We start from the raw sequence: 15,649 nt of genomic DNA, 5'->3' as shown, positions 1-15,649 counted from the left end.
TCATATCCGCGTGGATTGCACTCTATCGGAAACCGATAGAGCTCAATGCTCCTGGCACCGGCTAACAAGCAAGATCTGCAGTCATGGTATCACAGAAGTGGTCCTCGGAGCCTCTTCTCATATCCCAAATTTCCTGTTCCGGCCATTTGTGCTGGACCGCGATCTGGACTGAAACTCAATCCTTAAGGTCCCCCGGCCGCCCTGGAATTACCTCGGGTCGACTGAATTGTAGAGGTACAAGTTGTTACAAGTGCATTCTAGGAACCCATCATCTATGATAGATCGGTGATCCACACGAATGATAATGGTATGAGTTTTTTTTTTTGGGGGGGGGGAATAGAGTAGAAATGTTGTTAGTAAGGGAAATAAGAAAAAAGGGAAATGACAGGAACCTCATTAAAAAAAACCCATGTGAAAAAAAAAAGCCGTTCCTGGCCCAATCGGGCCCAGCCGGCTCGAGTGATTCTTCTTAGCATGTGATCCACTCGACCACTCTAGAATACATATATGCGCCAGGTAACAAGCACCCGAAAAATGGCAAGCCTTGATCTGCAATTGCTATTGGAGCAGAAGTGAAAAAAAAATAAACCAAACCCTTGCAGCTGCAATTTTCGGGTACCTACTTATTACCCACCGCTGCTACACACAGTACTGTGGTACAGCCTGGTAAAGTACTATATACTAGGAATATAGACCACTGCATATATATGAGGTCGTATATAACAATGGTAGGTAATACAGTATAATCTCCTTATAAGGGTACGTCAGGACCGAAATTTGGTACTTGATAGAGCCGTTACCCTTATAGGAGGAGCAAATTTGTACCTACGAATTAGCCCAATGGGAATGGGGACCCCAAACACCTACCCTTATAAGGAGATTGTACTGTAACTTACTAATAAGGCCGATCATAATATATACATACTTACCAAGAGCTAGCTCTGCACCTTGCAAGATCTCTTCCTCTCCCCCCCATCTACTCGCAAAAAGAAGCCCCCAGATAATCGATCGTCCATTGCAGTGTCCGTAGTCTGTAATTATCACCCCCCCAAAAAAAGCCCGTTTTGTAGCTGCCGCATTCAAGTAAAAATTACACTCTGTCCGCAACGAGATGTATTTCAAGATCGAATCAAGGCGCTAGCACATACTCATACCGTGCACACCCCCGACCCGACCCGACCCGACCTGCGCCATGAATTATCACTCGGCACTTTCCACACGACAGCCTCCGTGCCACAGTCCCGACTGCGATCCGTATTCCCCGATATACAGTCGGCTCCTGTGCCATCCATCAACCTCTGTTTCTCCGCACCAGAATATCACAGCCTCTTGCATATACTCTCTCCTTCACCGTGGCCAGGGGAGATACGTCCCCACAATGGGAGGGTCTCCGGTCTCAAATGCCGTAGACTACGTATACATGACCACAACCCCCCATGCGTCCGGCGCCATAAGGAGTGGTCATGGCCAACTACACGACTTCGGAGGCCATCCCACCCGCAGTGCGGAAGCCAGGGAGAAACGCCACCGGGGTGCTAACGCCGTTTGAGTGGAAGATTCCCGGTTGGTTGGGTTTGGGTGTTTCTTTAAGAAAGAACCGAACGTCTAACCCCTCTCATAGCTGCTTAGGTGGCTGTTCTGTTGTTTTTAACGACAGTCTGATCTGCTTCAGTTTGGCCCTTATGACCAGTCCACCAAGATACGCTGCGTGATGTCTCCCCAGGATGCATCTGTGATATGAGCGGTTTCATCGAGATATGCATACACAGAGCGGATAGATAACGCCGCCGCGCAGTTCAATGTCTGGCTTGATATATAGCGGGCGTGAGATTCGATTGTTCCTGGAAATAATCGAGGGTCGTGTGGTCGGGCCGGTATTTTGCCGTTTTTTTTTCGTGGCAGGTCCGGAGGTTTGTTTACCAGACGCCGACGTGCGCGTCTTGGGGAAACAACGGCATTGCTGTCTGTCTGTCTGTATGTGTATGTGTGTGTTTCGTAAAGCCTCCCATTGATCAAGAGATCTGGCAATGTGTTCGTTTGAGTCTCAATGGGAGATGTGGCAGCTGCTAGCCTGCCATCATTGCAATTGAGTCTCAGTGGGAGATGTGGCAGCTGCTAGCCTGCCATCATTGCAATTGAGTCTCAGTGGGAGATGTGGCAGCTGCTAGCCTGCCATCATTGCAATCAATTGAGTACTTATAACGCACCCTCCACTCCGCTCCACTCCACTCCACTCCACTCACCGCATCCTCCTCCATCTCCATCGCCATCCCAGCCATCTATCTACTACCATCTATCTCCCACCTATCATATCACACCATGGCCCCTAGCTCCAGCTCCAGCTCCAGCTCCTCCAGCTCCTCCCACAGCGTCTCCACCGTCGACAGCAGCTGCCCCGACCTCTCCGCAGCGCTCCACGAGGCCATCCACACCAACCCACCCATGTTCTCGTCGCCCGGCTTCGCGGGCAGCTCCCGGCACCCGCGGCAGCAGCACATCCCGGACTACACCCGCTCGGGGACGGCTGGCACCCCGCCGCCGTACATTGTGGATGAGACTGCGCCGCTGAGGCCGCTGGGAGACAGGTATGTGGCTGCGTGTTGTGTGTGTGTGTGTGTGTGTGTGTGTGTGTGTGTGTGTGTGTGTGTGTGTGTGACGTGGGCTGACTTAGTTCTTGGTGGTGGTAGTGACTATGAAGGCGAGACACGGAGGGGGTGGAGGGAGGTGGTGAGGCCGTGGGTGCAGGCGGTGCTGCTTCTGCTGGCGGGGCTGGCGGCGGCGACGGTGGCGGTGGTTTTTGTAGTGTTTATTATCTGTTGCGTTAAGGCTTGGGTGGGGTGAAGCAGACGGCTAGAGGTGAGGCGAGGCGAGGGTTGTACGTTGTGTGTTGGAGTTGAACAGCATGTGGATGTGGATGTGGCAGCATGTGGATGTGGATGTGGATGTGGATGTGGTGGGTGCTACGTGCATGGACTGCTGCGTTTGTGTATGATAGTTCGGGGTCTGTTCCACTTGTGCAGGCGGGCTTCTTCTTCTTCTCGCCCGCTTGGCGTTTCTGTGATCTGGACCGATCTCGACAGACGCGCAGTAACTAGCGATCGTTGGGAGCTGCATTGAGTTGAGTCTTTTTGCCTTCGGATGCAATTGAGCAGTGACGCGTAATCAGAATCAGAATCGAGGGCCAGTCCAAGTGCTTCCCCCCCCAATGCAGTGGTGATCTGCAGACGCTGTTGGACAGATTTACGGTCAAGCGTTAGTCATACAGTAGACGCGTGGAATTGCCGAGACAGGCGCAGCAAAAGGAAACGTAGCGATAGCGCCAGCAACAGTTCGTTTAGGTGTCCAGATCATGGATTACCTCTAGCTAGTTTTCTTTTGTCTTATCATCATCATCATCATTCGAATATACATCATTGCTCTCGTTTTGTCTTGATCGAAGTTTTATTCATTCTCGTATCTTTCGAATCGTCGTCGAAGAAGAGTGAATACAACAACCGGCCAACAACGCATAGCAACCACAATTGCAACGCCCAGCCCAACGCGTCTCCCACGACGAGGCATCGACAGACGTCCCCAGCTCTCCTCCACCACCACCAGCCCAATTGCTCACTCAACCTCACGATACCCAAGCCTCCGAGATATCGACAGACTCTCGCTCCCCTCCACCAGCCCAATTGCTCACTCAACCTCACGATACCCAATTGCAAGCCTCCGAGATATCGACAGACTCTCGCTCCCCTCCACCAGCCCAATTGCCCAGCCTCACGATACCCAAACCCAAACCCATCGCAATGGCGCCCCAAGTGCCACGAGTCTTCCTGCTCCCCAAGAACGACGCCTCCACGCCCTTCACGATCGTCACCCTCCCGCACCCACGCACCTCAGTCCCCACCCGCTTCCTCCTGCACGGGTCCACCGGCCTGCACGAGATCACAAAGATCGTCCCCGCCTCCTCCGCCCCGCGCTCCTGGCTCCTCGCCCCCACCACCGACACCGACACCGACACCAAAACCAAAACCGCCGACACCTGGCTCGGCACCGGCCAAACCCTCTCCGACGCAACCCTCTACCTCACAACCCCCTACGACCCGCTCTTCCTCCTCCTCCCGCTCCTCCTCCCCCCCGTCCCCACGCCCACAAGCACGCTCTACCAGCCGCTCGACGACCTCCTCGACGCCCTCGCAGAGTCGGAGGCCGGGGCAGAGGAGGGCGCAGAGTACCATTGGGCAGCGGTCCTGGCGGCGCCGCGCTGCAGAGCCGTCCTTGAGGCGCGGGTCAAGGCCATCAGCGAGACCACTACCCCCGCCACCGGCGCGTACCGCCCCGCGCTCGCCCGTGCCATGGCGGTGCTGGCGAAGAAGTGCGAAGCCATGGCAGCCCCGGCGTTGCCGGGGAGCATGGAGGCGGCGGCGGTGGGCCGGGCGTTGTCGGCGGGGGGCGCGATGGGCGTGGAGGGCGTTGTCGCGGGCGTCGAGAGGCTGGGTGTCTCTGCTGACAAGGATGCAGCGGACGCAGCGGAGGACGAGCGGCTGCGGCGGCTGCTGCGGCTGCGGACGGCGGCTGAGTTCCTGGGGGGCGCGTATCTGGCGGCGCATCATGCGGAGGCGCTGATGGTGTTTTTGGCGGGTCGGTGGGATTTTGGGGCGGTGGAGGTGCGGGTGGGGGAGGTGCGGGCGGCGAGGAATGAGGTTGCGGTGTTGAGGAGTGGGGATTTCGCTATTGGGGGTGGGAGGGGGGGTGGCGGTGGGGGTGGGGGTGGGGAGAAGAAGCGGAGGAAGAAGAAGGAGGAGGAGGAGGAGGAGCGGAAGAAGAGGGCGCCGGCGGCGAGTAAGGCTGTTAGGGATCTGGGGAAGGTGAATACGAGGGGGATGGCGAAGATGACGAGCTTTTTTAAGAAGAAGGAGACGTAGCTGGGATTTTTGTGTTGTGGTTTTTTTCTCTTTCCTTTTTTGTGGTTTGATGCGTGATGGTGGCTGTTGGTAATGGATGTGAATACCCCCCCCCCCCTTGTTTTCCGTTTTTTTTTTTTTTTTTTTTTTTTTTTTAGATAGCTTTCCAGTTTGCGGCGCGCAGGGCGGGAATGGGATGGGATGGGATGGGATGGGATGGGATGGGATGGGATGAAAAGTACATGACATGGACGTTAGTAGTCCCGTAACTACAAGTAGCCAGGCAGTTGGACCCCCGTGCATGTCGCTGTGACATATAATTCCCGACAGTTGCACAATCCGAACCTTCACATCCTGCCAGGTGCAACGAGTGATACATCATGACCCCAATAAAACTGACACTCGGCCGATGACTGCCGAGTGATACCTTATGATCTAGAAAAGCAAAAACCATTGCTAACCATTGGCGGCGCGGCATACACGATCGGGGCCATTAATTAATTTGCAAATCGATGCAAATGCAAATTAATGATTGAGGAAGAGAAAACAAGACAAAGAAAAACTTTATTTTTACTTGTGCTTTTGAATTTATACAGCGGGCGGGCGATATCGCTCCACAAAATCCTCCCAAAACCGCAAACAATTGATAACAGTTAACAACCGTACCGCCCCCCCCCAAATTTTACAGCCCAACAACGTCCATTACACGCAATTGATCCAACGTACAACCAACAAAACAAAACATAACACCACCTCCACCCCACCTGCATCTTCCCCTTCCTCCCCTTCCTCCCTTCCTCCCTTCCTCCCTTCCTCCTTCCTCCCCCCACCTCTCCTTCCTCTTCCTATCCCCCCCCCTGCAGAATCCTCCAGCACGCCATCCTCAGCGGGCCCCTCGCCGCCACCTCCCTCCTATGCAGCCCCCTCCACCACTGCAGCGCGCAGTCCCCACCATACGCGCCCCTCTTATACAGGCGCAGCCAGCGCAAGACGCGCACCACGCGCCCCCACCACCCCGTCCGGCGCGCGGGCGGCGGCGGCGGGGGCGGCGGCCGCGGGATGGCGATGTCGACGGCCCGCGCGCGCAGGAGGTTGGTGTCGGTGGGGGCGGTGGGTGTGCGCGTGCCGGTTGTGGGGCGGGGCGCGGGGAGCCCGGCGGGGTCGGGGCGTGTGAGGTGGGCGGGGAGGAGGGGGGGGAGGCCGGTGGTGCGGTGGGTTACCATGGTGTGGTGGTGGTGGTGGGTATGATAGATTCGATGAGTATGCTGCAGTGGTGGCAGGAGTGGTGTCTGGGAGGAGGAGGGGAGGTGCGTGGATTGAGGGCGTGGGATGATATATGGTGGCTCTTAAACTTGGGCCACTTGTTCGTTGGGTGCGGGTGATGGATGGATATATGTGGAGTTTCGGAAAAAGGCTACATGATATGTAGAGCAACATAACTTGAGTATATGTATCGTGTTAGTTCTGAGCATGCAGCTAAACAAACGTATGTACTCTGATCATGATCAGATAAACCTGTTCACTCCCAGCGAGTGTTCCCCCCCCCCCCCCCCCCCCCAAAACCCCCGTATATAAACCTCGGTGATAATATAATAACCGTCAGGCACTCGAATACTCTATAAAACGAGCAGTACAGTTCTCGTGGGTGATATGCTACATGACGATTCCCTCACATATGTAGGCGATGCATACGCGTGTGTACTTACTTAGCAGAATCCCCAAAATGGGAGTAAAAACAGTCGCTGAGTTGTATATATAAAGTCTGGCCACCACCAAGTCATGCAAGACCCTTCCCAGCGGCGAAATAAAACTTTCTCTTCTCCTCGCGGTTTCTATATAAGACACCGCCACTTCTTTCCCTTTTTTCTCTTCTCTCCGTATATGGGCGCTCTCGATCGGCCGCTGTAGGTTCGATCTTATCTGCCTCAGCCCCCATAGTACACCCCCCCCCCCCAAAAAAAAAAAACACTATCTAGTATACTCATACTAAGTAGCAATTCTACTGGTATGAGGGGCATATTTCCCTGTTACTCGTGGGGCGAAGAGGGTAGCTACGGTTGTCGTGATCGATCGGGTTACGGGGAAGGGTGGCGGGCTATGTATGTAGTTAAATCTCACCGCATTCCTTAGATGATGCGAATAGATATCAGCGGCCACATACAGCAGGTAGGATGTGTTGAATTAACGCCTCACTCTCCCACGGGCCGGGGTGTGTGGAAATATTTGGCTTTTTTTTTCCCTTCTAGGACAGTGATTGAATTTAAAGGAATAAGTAACGATTCATCCTCCTAACCTACATGTATCTAGATATTCGCAGATTGGTTGATTCAGTACTCACCAGTGTTGCAGTAGAAAATCCCCCCCCATCCCCACGCGTGGTCGACACTCCACCGTGAGCGCGTGTACCGAACTTCATGAATGATCACTCTCACAGCCTCAAAACGAGTGAGGAGGCATGAGTCTTTTTTTTCTTCATATGTTTCAATTTTGGGACGTGAAACATGGTTCCATGGCTCAGTTGGTTAGCGCGTGGTGCTAATATTGAAGAATGTTAACGCCAAGGTCGAGGGTTCGACCCCCTCTGGAACCAGACTTTTGCTGGTGGCATGAACGTTGTTGCTACACAAGCTTTTTGTTGCGGGGGAAGGGAGGGCGCAAAACTTTTTATTTCACATGCGGGGATTCTAGTGGGTGGTGGCGCTTGGCGGATTCGGTTTTTGCATCGGAAGTCACTCGAGTCTTGGCATTGTCCCAACATACAGATAACCTTATCAAAGTCAGGGATCACGATTTATTTGGCCATGGTGGCTCTGTATGTATCCCTTCCACGGTCAGGCTCAATCAAAAGGTCGACTTAATACTAGCTACATACAACAGCTATGACATTTTGAACCCGGGCAGAGGATATACCTCTCACGCTAGGAGTATCCTTAGTTCGTGGCGAGCAGTATAGTATCGAAAGGCTTAATTCGCCCATAGAGTTCCTGTGTCATACCTGCTGTAGTCGAACCTTTTAATCGGGAGGGGGTAGCTCCATTTTACAATCCGGAACGTTGCGTATATATCGTGGCCTGCGGGTCGCGGTACGAGCTAAGTTTGGCTCGTGTGTGGAGGGTGCTCAGAGATGGGTTCAAGAGGCCTGCGTTCGAGATTAAGAAGATGAGCAAGCCAGACAGTTGGTGGGTTGGCTTGGCCCGGGCCATGATAGAGGCCTGCCACGGTCTAGGTCTGACTAAAGTAAAGCATGGCTTCCCCCGGCCCATGTTAGTCGACGGCCTATATTGGAAGCGGTAGGTGCACGGGTTGCGCATTTGGCCCATATGTGTTCGCCACGTGCCGATGAAGAGAGTGTTCTTTGGGCCGAAGTTTTCAAATTTTAGATGTGATCATGGTTTATCACCCGACTCGTGGCGGCACACTGCGGCCGGCCGGCCGCCGGAGACTTGGTCGAGGCCGTCGCTTGATCAGCTATCGAGGTGGGGGGAACAAAAGGGTGGCCTTATTAACTCTGTACACACCACTCTAGCGGGTTCTTCTCTTGGTTTTGCGGGGGTAGATGATAAAGAGCTGTAACTTCAACGCGTCCTCTACTCCCACTCGCACCAAAGCCATAGGTTAGACTTGGCGTACAAACCAGCATCATGGGCTAGTACTCGGTTGCCAAGGCCAATCCACAGACGCAGTTTGGGTAGCCTCGTATGTGTCTCGAGACCTACCTATTTCTTGATCCTTGATACCGCTCCGACTTGTAACTATATATAGACCTCTGACAAATAGTTAGAAGAACCTCAAGGGAGAGAACTGCCGTACCTGTTTTGGGGAATAGAGTTATTCTATTGACTCATATAAAGATCTAGCTAGAGGACCACTTGGTTTTCATGGATGCTGTATTAATGGAGAGTCTTTCGGTATTAATGGAGAGTCTTTCGGGATCAATGGCGCCAATGACAGACAACCGAAGACGCTTGTAGTCGGTCGATCGAGTTACAGCGGGGCTCCTGGAGACCGAGCGTGAGAGAACGAAAAGGGGCTGATGATGAAGTTAATCCACCTTAGTACTGCCTACACTGCTACCATATGTTGCTACTGCTACTTATACTTATACTAGCAGTGTTAATGGTGATTTCAAGCAGCTGTGACCAATTGCAAGTCAGTATAGCGATTGGGGGCGGGCTCAGCGGCAGAATCATCAAAGGGCGGTTTGGCGATGGTACTGGCCGGCTTCGCGATATTGGTAAAGAAGGTGATTTACGAGAAAGAGAGGTGTGGAGTAATAACGTTTCACTAGCAAAAGGTTAGATATTTGGTGAAGATATCATCATGGGAGATCACTCGCATGCCAAGAAACCACCCTTCCACCTACGTTACAGTACGTGCAACCGCTGCCAGCACCACCACAACCAAATATTTGATTACTTGTACTTCCTATCTCTATTATCACTACATGTCCATATAGTACTCAACAATCGCTACCCCGCTCCCACGAATGGAGGTAAAGTAAGATGCCTCTCCAACTCCCCCAACCCCCCCGCCCGCCTCTGTCGCTCAGGTGAGAGACTTACCGACCGACCTCATTGGGGGTGATAGGGTAAGGAGATTCTTGACTCCACCCTTTCTAGATGCACCAGCACTCACCTCTGCTTTACAAAGGAGGAGACTCATCATCTCCCCCTCTCATATTAGGGCCGCACGTACTATTACCGAGAATCCTTTTATCCCTCCTGGGTCTTGGACAATGCCGGGGGTCTAAAAAGGACAGAATTAGTTTGAAATTTCAGAACCCTTTCCCCTCCCTACCACCATAGCAAGTACTCTTCTCATCTCTCTCCCCTGTTCTTTGGGGCGGGACAAGCCAAGATCTTTAGCAAGGGAAATACGGCGGATGGAGTAGCGCCAATGGAAGCTCATCAATGCCGGGAGTGGAAATATAGTTCTGCTTCCAAGGTAAGATGTTGACATTAGTTTTCTGGCCTCTCGGCTCTTGGGCTCTAGGTCCTTGATACAGTCCCATGGGGTGATCAACAACTATTTGCAATTTGATTCGTTTCGCGATATTGTTTACATAATCATGATCTTCGTAGATCAATTGTGTAAGAAGAGCTCTGGTGCGCCGCCCCCAAATCGCTTCCTCTCTCGATATCTACTTAATAATCAGAGACGTAAGAATGGAGGAATAGTTAGTCTTTTTTGCAAAGGAATTTTGTTTCGGTCCGGATAAATATATTTCATCTACTCTAGACCAATGCCGGCTCAGTGTGGTCCGGAGTCGCATATCATATATTTGTGTGGCAGCGGTGGGTGGCAGCTTATTAGCGGGTGATTACATAAACCCATATACACATCATGTAGTGGTCCAGCCTGGTATGGTATGGTATACCAGGCTGGACCACTCTATACTCGGGGCAGGCAAAAAGTACCGGACAATGCAAGAATTATGCGTAAAGAGGGGGATGAAAGATTGATGCATCAGAGTCAAAGAGTATTAAAGAAGGAAAATCTGGATCATAAGCTAAGTTTGTGAGTGGGTGCTTTGTCAAATGAACCCGCTAAAGGAATATTGCCCACTGTGGAAGAATTGTGAAACTTCCTTTACCCATTCTACATACATAACCGACCAGCAGCCATAGTTCTCGGTACCAGAACAAGCAAACATCGTTTCTCGAGCTCAATTCGAATTCCATATTTATATGCTAGCGCTCCTAATACTAATAGAGTCAAGACTTGTGCTCAGATATTCGTTGACAAGGATCCGGGTACTACATGTTACATGTATTTTAGTCCCTTTCGGCTACAGCGAGAGGTAAAATTATTGTAGAAACAGGGGGGTTTCTATGGCTGGGCAAGCCAATAGAACTCCTCCCATATTTCTACCTCTCGCTGTACATACGTCATTAGCGGGGTACATGGCCGCACGTCGCACCCCACCTTGAGCCTCACACGAAGCAACCTCACGCCCAAGTACCCAAGTCACCAACCCACCCACCCACCCACCCACCCAGGTACACCACCCACCCAATTGCAAAGTCCCCCACTAGAAACAGCACTATCAAAATGCACATCCTCGTACCTACCCCCCCCCCCCCCCCTTTCCCTCCCTCCTGCAAACAGCACCCCCCACTAACCCCCCTCGCAGGTAGTCAACGACGACGGCCCCCCCTCGCAGCAATCCTCCCCCTACGTCCACTCCTTCATCCACACGCTCCAAACCCACGGCCACACCGTCTCCGTCGTCCTCCCGCACATCCAGCGCTCCTGGATCGGCAAGGCCCACCTCGCCGGCCGCCGCCTCACACCAACCTACTTCCGGCCCGGGACCCTGCACACCGACGACGGCACAACGCACACGCGGCCGCGCACCGACGGCGGGGAGGAATGGGTGCTCGTCGACGGCACGCCGGCCTCGTGCACGCAGATCGGGCTCAACCACTACTTCCAGGACCGCGGGAAAATTGACCTGGTCGTGTCGGGCCCAAACTACGGGCGCAACTCGACGTCGCTGTTTAGTCTGAGCTCGGGCACCATTGGCGGCGCGATGGAGGGCGCGGTGTGTGGTGTCAAGAGCGTGGCGCTGAGTTATGCGTTCTTTGACCGCAACCATGATCCGGCGGTCATTAAGGGCGCATCGGAGATCAGTGTGAGGGTCGTCAAGTATCTGTATGAGAACTGGGCGGAGGGCGTGGATTTGTATACGGTGAATGTGCCGCTGATCTTGGGCGTTGATGGGGAGGGGACGAAGATCCTATATACGAATATCTTGCAGAACTATTGGACGATGGGGTCGTCGTTTGAGGAGGTCGAGGCGAACGATGAGCTGGATCCGGACGAGAGGGAGATGCAGATCAGGGAGGGTGGTGAGCGCGGGGAGGGCGCCGACCTGAAGGTCGTGGGGCTGAAGCATAAGACGTTTCAGTGGGCGCCGAAGTTTGCGGATGTGTATAAGAGTGTGGAGGAGGCGCCGCCGGGCAATGATGGATGGGCGGTGAAGGAGGGGCATGTTAGGTGAGTCTTTTGCCCTGCTTTGGGCTGTGGGGGGTGCAGATATAGATACTGACAAATTGCTCGTTCTGCAGCGTGACGCCGTTGAAAGCTAACTTCATGCATTTCGATGGACTCATCGGGGGCGAGATTAAGCTGTAAGTACATACATAACTGCGCGCGTGGTCAGAGCTGTGCCTAGACTTTGTTACATACAAGTACCGCTGCATCTGTACATCTTGCTTGCTTAGAATCAAATTCCAATTATCTACCTCTGTTTCTCTTGCAAGCCTCTACCTAACACCCCTCTCCAGACCCCAAACCAGCACCCTCGCAGTAAGAGAGCAATCAGCAGCAGTAGAGCAAGCCCCCTACTACGCCCTCGTAGACTACTCCGACCCCTACGTCCGCCCCCGCATCATCGCCGCCCTCCAAAAACACCTCCCCCAAATCCAAATCCTCTCCTCCACCCCTACCCCACCATTAGACCCCACGGCAAAGATCCTCCACTGGTCCTCCTACGAGGCCATCCCCTTCGAGGACATCCTCGCCCACCCCGACACGGCCCTCTGCTGCTCCTACATCATCCGCAAAGCGCTCATCCGCAAGCACTACCTCTCGCACACCCTCGCCTCCTGGACCACGAAGCACCCGACCTCCATCCTCGCAACGGCGGCGTCGACAACATGTGAGCTCGAGCTCGACTACGCAGAGTACCTCGACGAGGCCCTCGCAGAGGCATATGAGCTGCGCGACTCCCTCGCCGCCAACGACGACAAGCCCGCGGAGCAGCGAGAGTGGTGGATCCTGAAGCCGGGAATGAGTGACCGCGGGCAGGGCATCCGGCTGTTCTCGACGCTGCCGGAGCTGGAGGCCGTGTTTGAAGAATTCGAGGGCGACACCACCGACGAAGACGAAGACGAAGCCGACGACACCAACAACAACAACACCAACGACAACGACGCCTGGGGCGTCGAGAACGGCAACGCGGTCACGACCCCCATCTCCGACGCGGCCGCAACCGCATCCGGCATCGTCACAAGCCAGCTCCGCCACTTCGTCGCCCAGTCCTACATCCACCCGCCGCTACTCATCAACAACACAAAGTTCCACATCCGCACCTACGTGCTCGCCGTCGGCGGGCTGCGCGTCTACGTGTTCCGCCGCATGCTCGCGCTGTTTGCAGGGCGGCCATACGTGGCGCCGTGGGAGGAGAGCGCCGACCTCGCCGGGCACCTGACGAACACCTGCTTACAGAGCGGCGAGCGCGACGGGAGCGTCCGGCTCTTTTGGGACCTTGCTGGTGATGTGGCGGGTGGCCGGGAGGCGTTGGAGGGCGTGTGGGGTAAGATTCAGCGTGTTGTGGGCGAGACGTGGGAGGCCGCGGCGAGGGGGCAGAGGGTCCATTTTCAGGCGCTGCCGAATGCGTTTGAGGTATTTGGGGTGGACTTTTTGGTGGATGCGGGGATGGGCGTGTATTTGCTCGAGGTGAATGCGTATCCGGATTTTAAGCAGACGGGGGAGGAGTTGGGCGGGGTGATTGAGGGGTTGTTTGAGGGCGTGGTGGAGAGGGCTGTGATGCCGTTTTTGGGGGTAGGTAAGGAGGAGGGGGAGGACGGGGAGAGTGAGATGGTGAAGGTGTTGGATGTGGAGTTGGGGAGTTGGTAGATCTATAGAGGGGAGGGAGGTCTTGTGCTGTATATAGTTGGGCCTGTATGTACTCTAGATAGAAGTAAAAATAGGTCGGAAGGGGCCTTGTAAGATATCACAGCTCGATTTCCATACGTGCTTGCAATCTGTCTTGAATTACATGTACTTATGTAGTCCAGATAACTTGATTAAGGGTCGGTAATATGTACCCGTAAAAAGATTGCATCTGTCAATCACAAGGCATCACTCGCCTTATATGTTATTACGTAATTGAGCAAACATTCTTAGAGAAGAAGTCCCCAATGATCATGCCAACACAGCCAGTACGTACAGAGTCAATGACTCTACTATACCGCCGTAAGGTGGACGTCTTACAGTAGTGGTTTTGGCCAAGCCTCAGTTCCTAACATGCCTTGTCAACTAATATTTAACGGGCGGGCCGGGAACCACCAGCAGAGTATCCTATGACTTTACTCGATTTCCTCTGAGAAGGTCTTCGTAATACTTTATTTTTTTATATTTGTCTAACTACATACATGCACTAAGCTAAACTACCAGTCCAGTCGAACGCATCAAGATAACTGTTTCAATAAGGAATCGAATCATATTTTACCTGGGCCTATATATTAGCATTGTAGTGCAGTGTCGTATCAGTAGACTTATAAAAGCCGTGCATGTATCAGTCCCAGCGTTTCCACAAACCCCGAACCTAAGATCCATGAGGCCTCACTATCCCGTCATCCCTCTCCGGATAAGACTGGATGCGATCTACCTGCATCCCACCACCATCCACATCTCTCACTACCTCCACCCCCGCGCCACCCTTTATCTTCCCCTGCGCCTCCTTCTCCTCCACCGCATCCAGGCTCCTCAACATCCCGACCCTCCTCCTCCTCTTCTGCTTTCGATGGCTTCTGCAACAATACACGCCGAACCCCAGCGCCCCTATCACCACTAGTGGGATCACAATCTTTGCCCACAGCGCAAACGCTTTTACCAAATCAGCACCAGACTTATTAGGGGTGAGGAGTGGGGAAAGGGGTGCCATACCAAAAATCCCCTGCCGAGGCCGGCTAGGGTAATTTGGATAAGTGCCGTCACCGGTTGGGGTTGGCAGTGGTGCATCATAGGTTGTGGGTCTTTGAGAGTATGTGCCCCCGGTCGGGTACCCGGTAGTGGAGTAGAAGGTGGACGGGGTCCGTGATGGGGTTTGTTTGGTGGTGGTGGTATTGGTGGTGGTAGTATTCGTGCTTGATGTTATGATGGAGCTAGAATGATATGGTTAGGGCTTGAATCTTCCCCATTGTAGAGAGAGAGCGAGTGGGGTGTACATCTTGGATAGCAATGCCGTCTCTGTTTCTTGCGGGGCTCCATTCTGAGCACATCAGTACCTGCTGTATATTGGCCCCGCTACATCAGAGAGACTCAATCGGCAGTATACTCACCACGCATAGGAAGACGCAGCTAACCAACACGCATATTAGGTGTTTCAGATTCATGATTTTCTAGCAGCGTTGAAACTGCTGGTCTGTACATACAAGGCTGAGCGCAACCGAGAATAAGAGCTGGGTTATTGGCGCATATTTATCACTTCCATGGTAACAAAACGGCTGAACATCCATCTATGTAGGAGCAATCGACGGTCACGGTGAAAAAAAAAAGCAAAGAATAAAAGCCACTCAGGCTGTTTCTTACGTCATGCATTCAGGTTGTCAGACATGCAGGCGCCGCGTGCGTCATGGGTTGTCACTCGAATGGGAATGTGGGGTTGGTGGTTTTGCGGCTGCGAAGCTAGAGGATATTCGTTACGAGATAGTGGTGGTAGCTATATATAGGACAGCCAGATCTGTAGAGGAGTATGTTGAACGTTAATCGCGAAGACTAATAGAGTGGTCGGAATACGCGAACTATCATTTCAGCTTAGTCTTTAGCCCCATGATCCAAGCTAGCGATGGTAGTAGTCGTCAGTCAAGTGTGTATGTTGCGTTCATTTTAAACCACCAGCTCGTTATCGATAGAATGTGACAATTCGCCCCAAGCCCCAAGCCTAATGTCTTGCTGTTGAAAAAGTGGGATGAGATAGTCAACTGACTTAACTCTTGTCTTGACAAAGAGTCTAACTATATAGTCACAGA

General features: G+C 53.1%; 5 protein-coding genes across 5 annotated transcripts; 3 read left to right on the top strand and 2 right to left on the bottom strand.

The window, feature by feature from the left end:
- Nucleotides 1–2,319: 2,319 nt before the first annotated feature.
- H6S33_006680 (uncharacterized protein) lies at nucleotides 2,320–2,841 on the top strand (the record flags this gene model as incomplete). Its single annotated transcript, XM_044838375.1, has 2 exons — nucleotides 2,320–2,585; nucleotides 2,688–2,841. 2 exons carry the CDS (start codon nucleotides 2,320–2,322, stop codon nucleotides 2,839–2,841), a joined length of 420 nt encoding a protein of 139 aa, XP_044689498.1.
- A 950-nt stretch (nucleotides 2,842–3,791) lies between these two features.
- Nucleotides 3,792–4,910, top strand: H6S33_006679 (uncharacterized protein; the record flags this gene model as incomplete). The annotated part of the gene is made up of 1 exon (XM_044838374.1): nucleotides 3,792–4,910. One exon carries the CDS (start codon nucleotides 3,792–3,794, stop codon nucleotides 4,908–4,910), a length of 1,119 nt encoding a protein of 372 aa, XP_044689497.1.
- An 824-nt stretch (nucleotides 4,911–5,734) lies between these two features.
- Nucleotides 5,735–6,112, bottom strand: H6S33_006678 (uncharacterized protein; the record flags this gene model as incomplete). The annotated part of the gene is made up of 1 exon (XM_044838373.1): nucleotides 5,735–6,112. One exon carries the CDS (start codon nucleotides 6,110–6,112, stop codon nucleotides 5,735–5,737), a length of 378 nt encoding a protein of 125 aa, XP_044689496.1.
- A 4,828-nt stretch (nucleotides 6,113–10,940) lies between these two features.
- H6S33_006677 (uncharacterized protein) lies at nucleotides 10,941–13,532 on the top strand (the record flags this gene model as incomplete). Its single annotated transcript, XM_044838372.1, has 4 exons — nucleotides 10,941–10,952; nucleotides 11,023–11,888; nucleotides 11,960–12,022; nucleotides 12,179–13,532. 4 exons carry the CDS (start codon nucleotides 10,941–10,943, stop codon nucleotides 13,530–13,532), a joined length of 2,295 nt encoding a protein of 764 aa, XP_044689495.1.
- A 691-nt stretch (nucleotides 13,533–14,223) lies between these two features.
- On the bottom strand, nucleotides 14,224–14,562 carry H6S33_006676 (uncharacterized protein; the record flags this gene model as incomplete). Its single annotated transcript, XM_044838371.1, has 1 exon — nucleotides 14,224–14,562. One exon carries the CDS (start codon nucleotides 14,560–14,562, stop codon nucleotides 14,224–14,226), a length of 339 nt encoding a protein of 112 aa, XP_044689494.1.
- Between the last annotated feature and the right edge of the window lie 1,087 nt (nucleotides 14,563–15,649).

This window comes from Morchella sextelata (assembly GCF_020137385.1).
Source record: "Morchella sextelata strain SCLS chromosome Unknown scls_21, whole genome shotgun sequence".
Taxonomy (NCBI): domain Eukaryota; kingdom Fungi; phylum Ascomycota; class Pezizomycetes; order Pezizales; family Morchellaceae; genus Morchella; species Morchella sextelata.
This window is presented reverse-complemented; position numbering and strand designations above follow the sequence as displayed.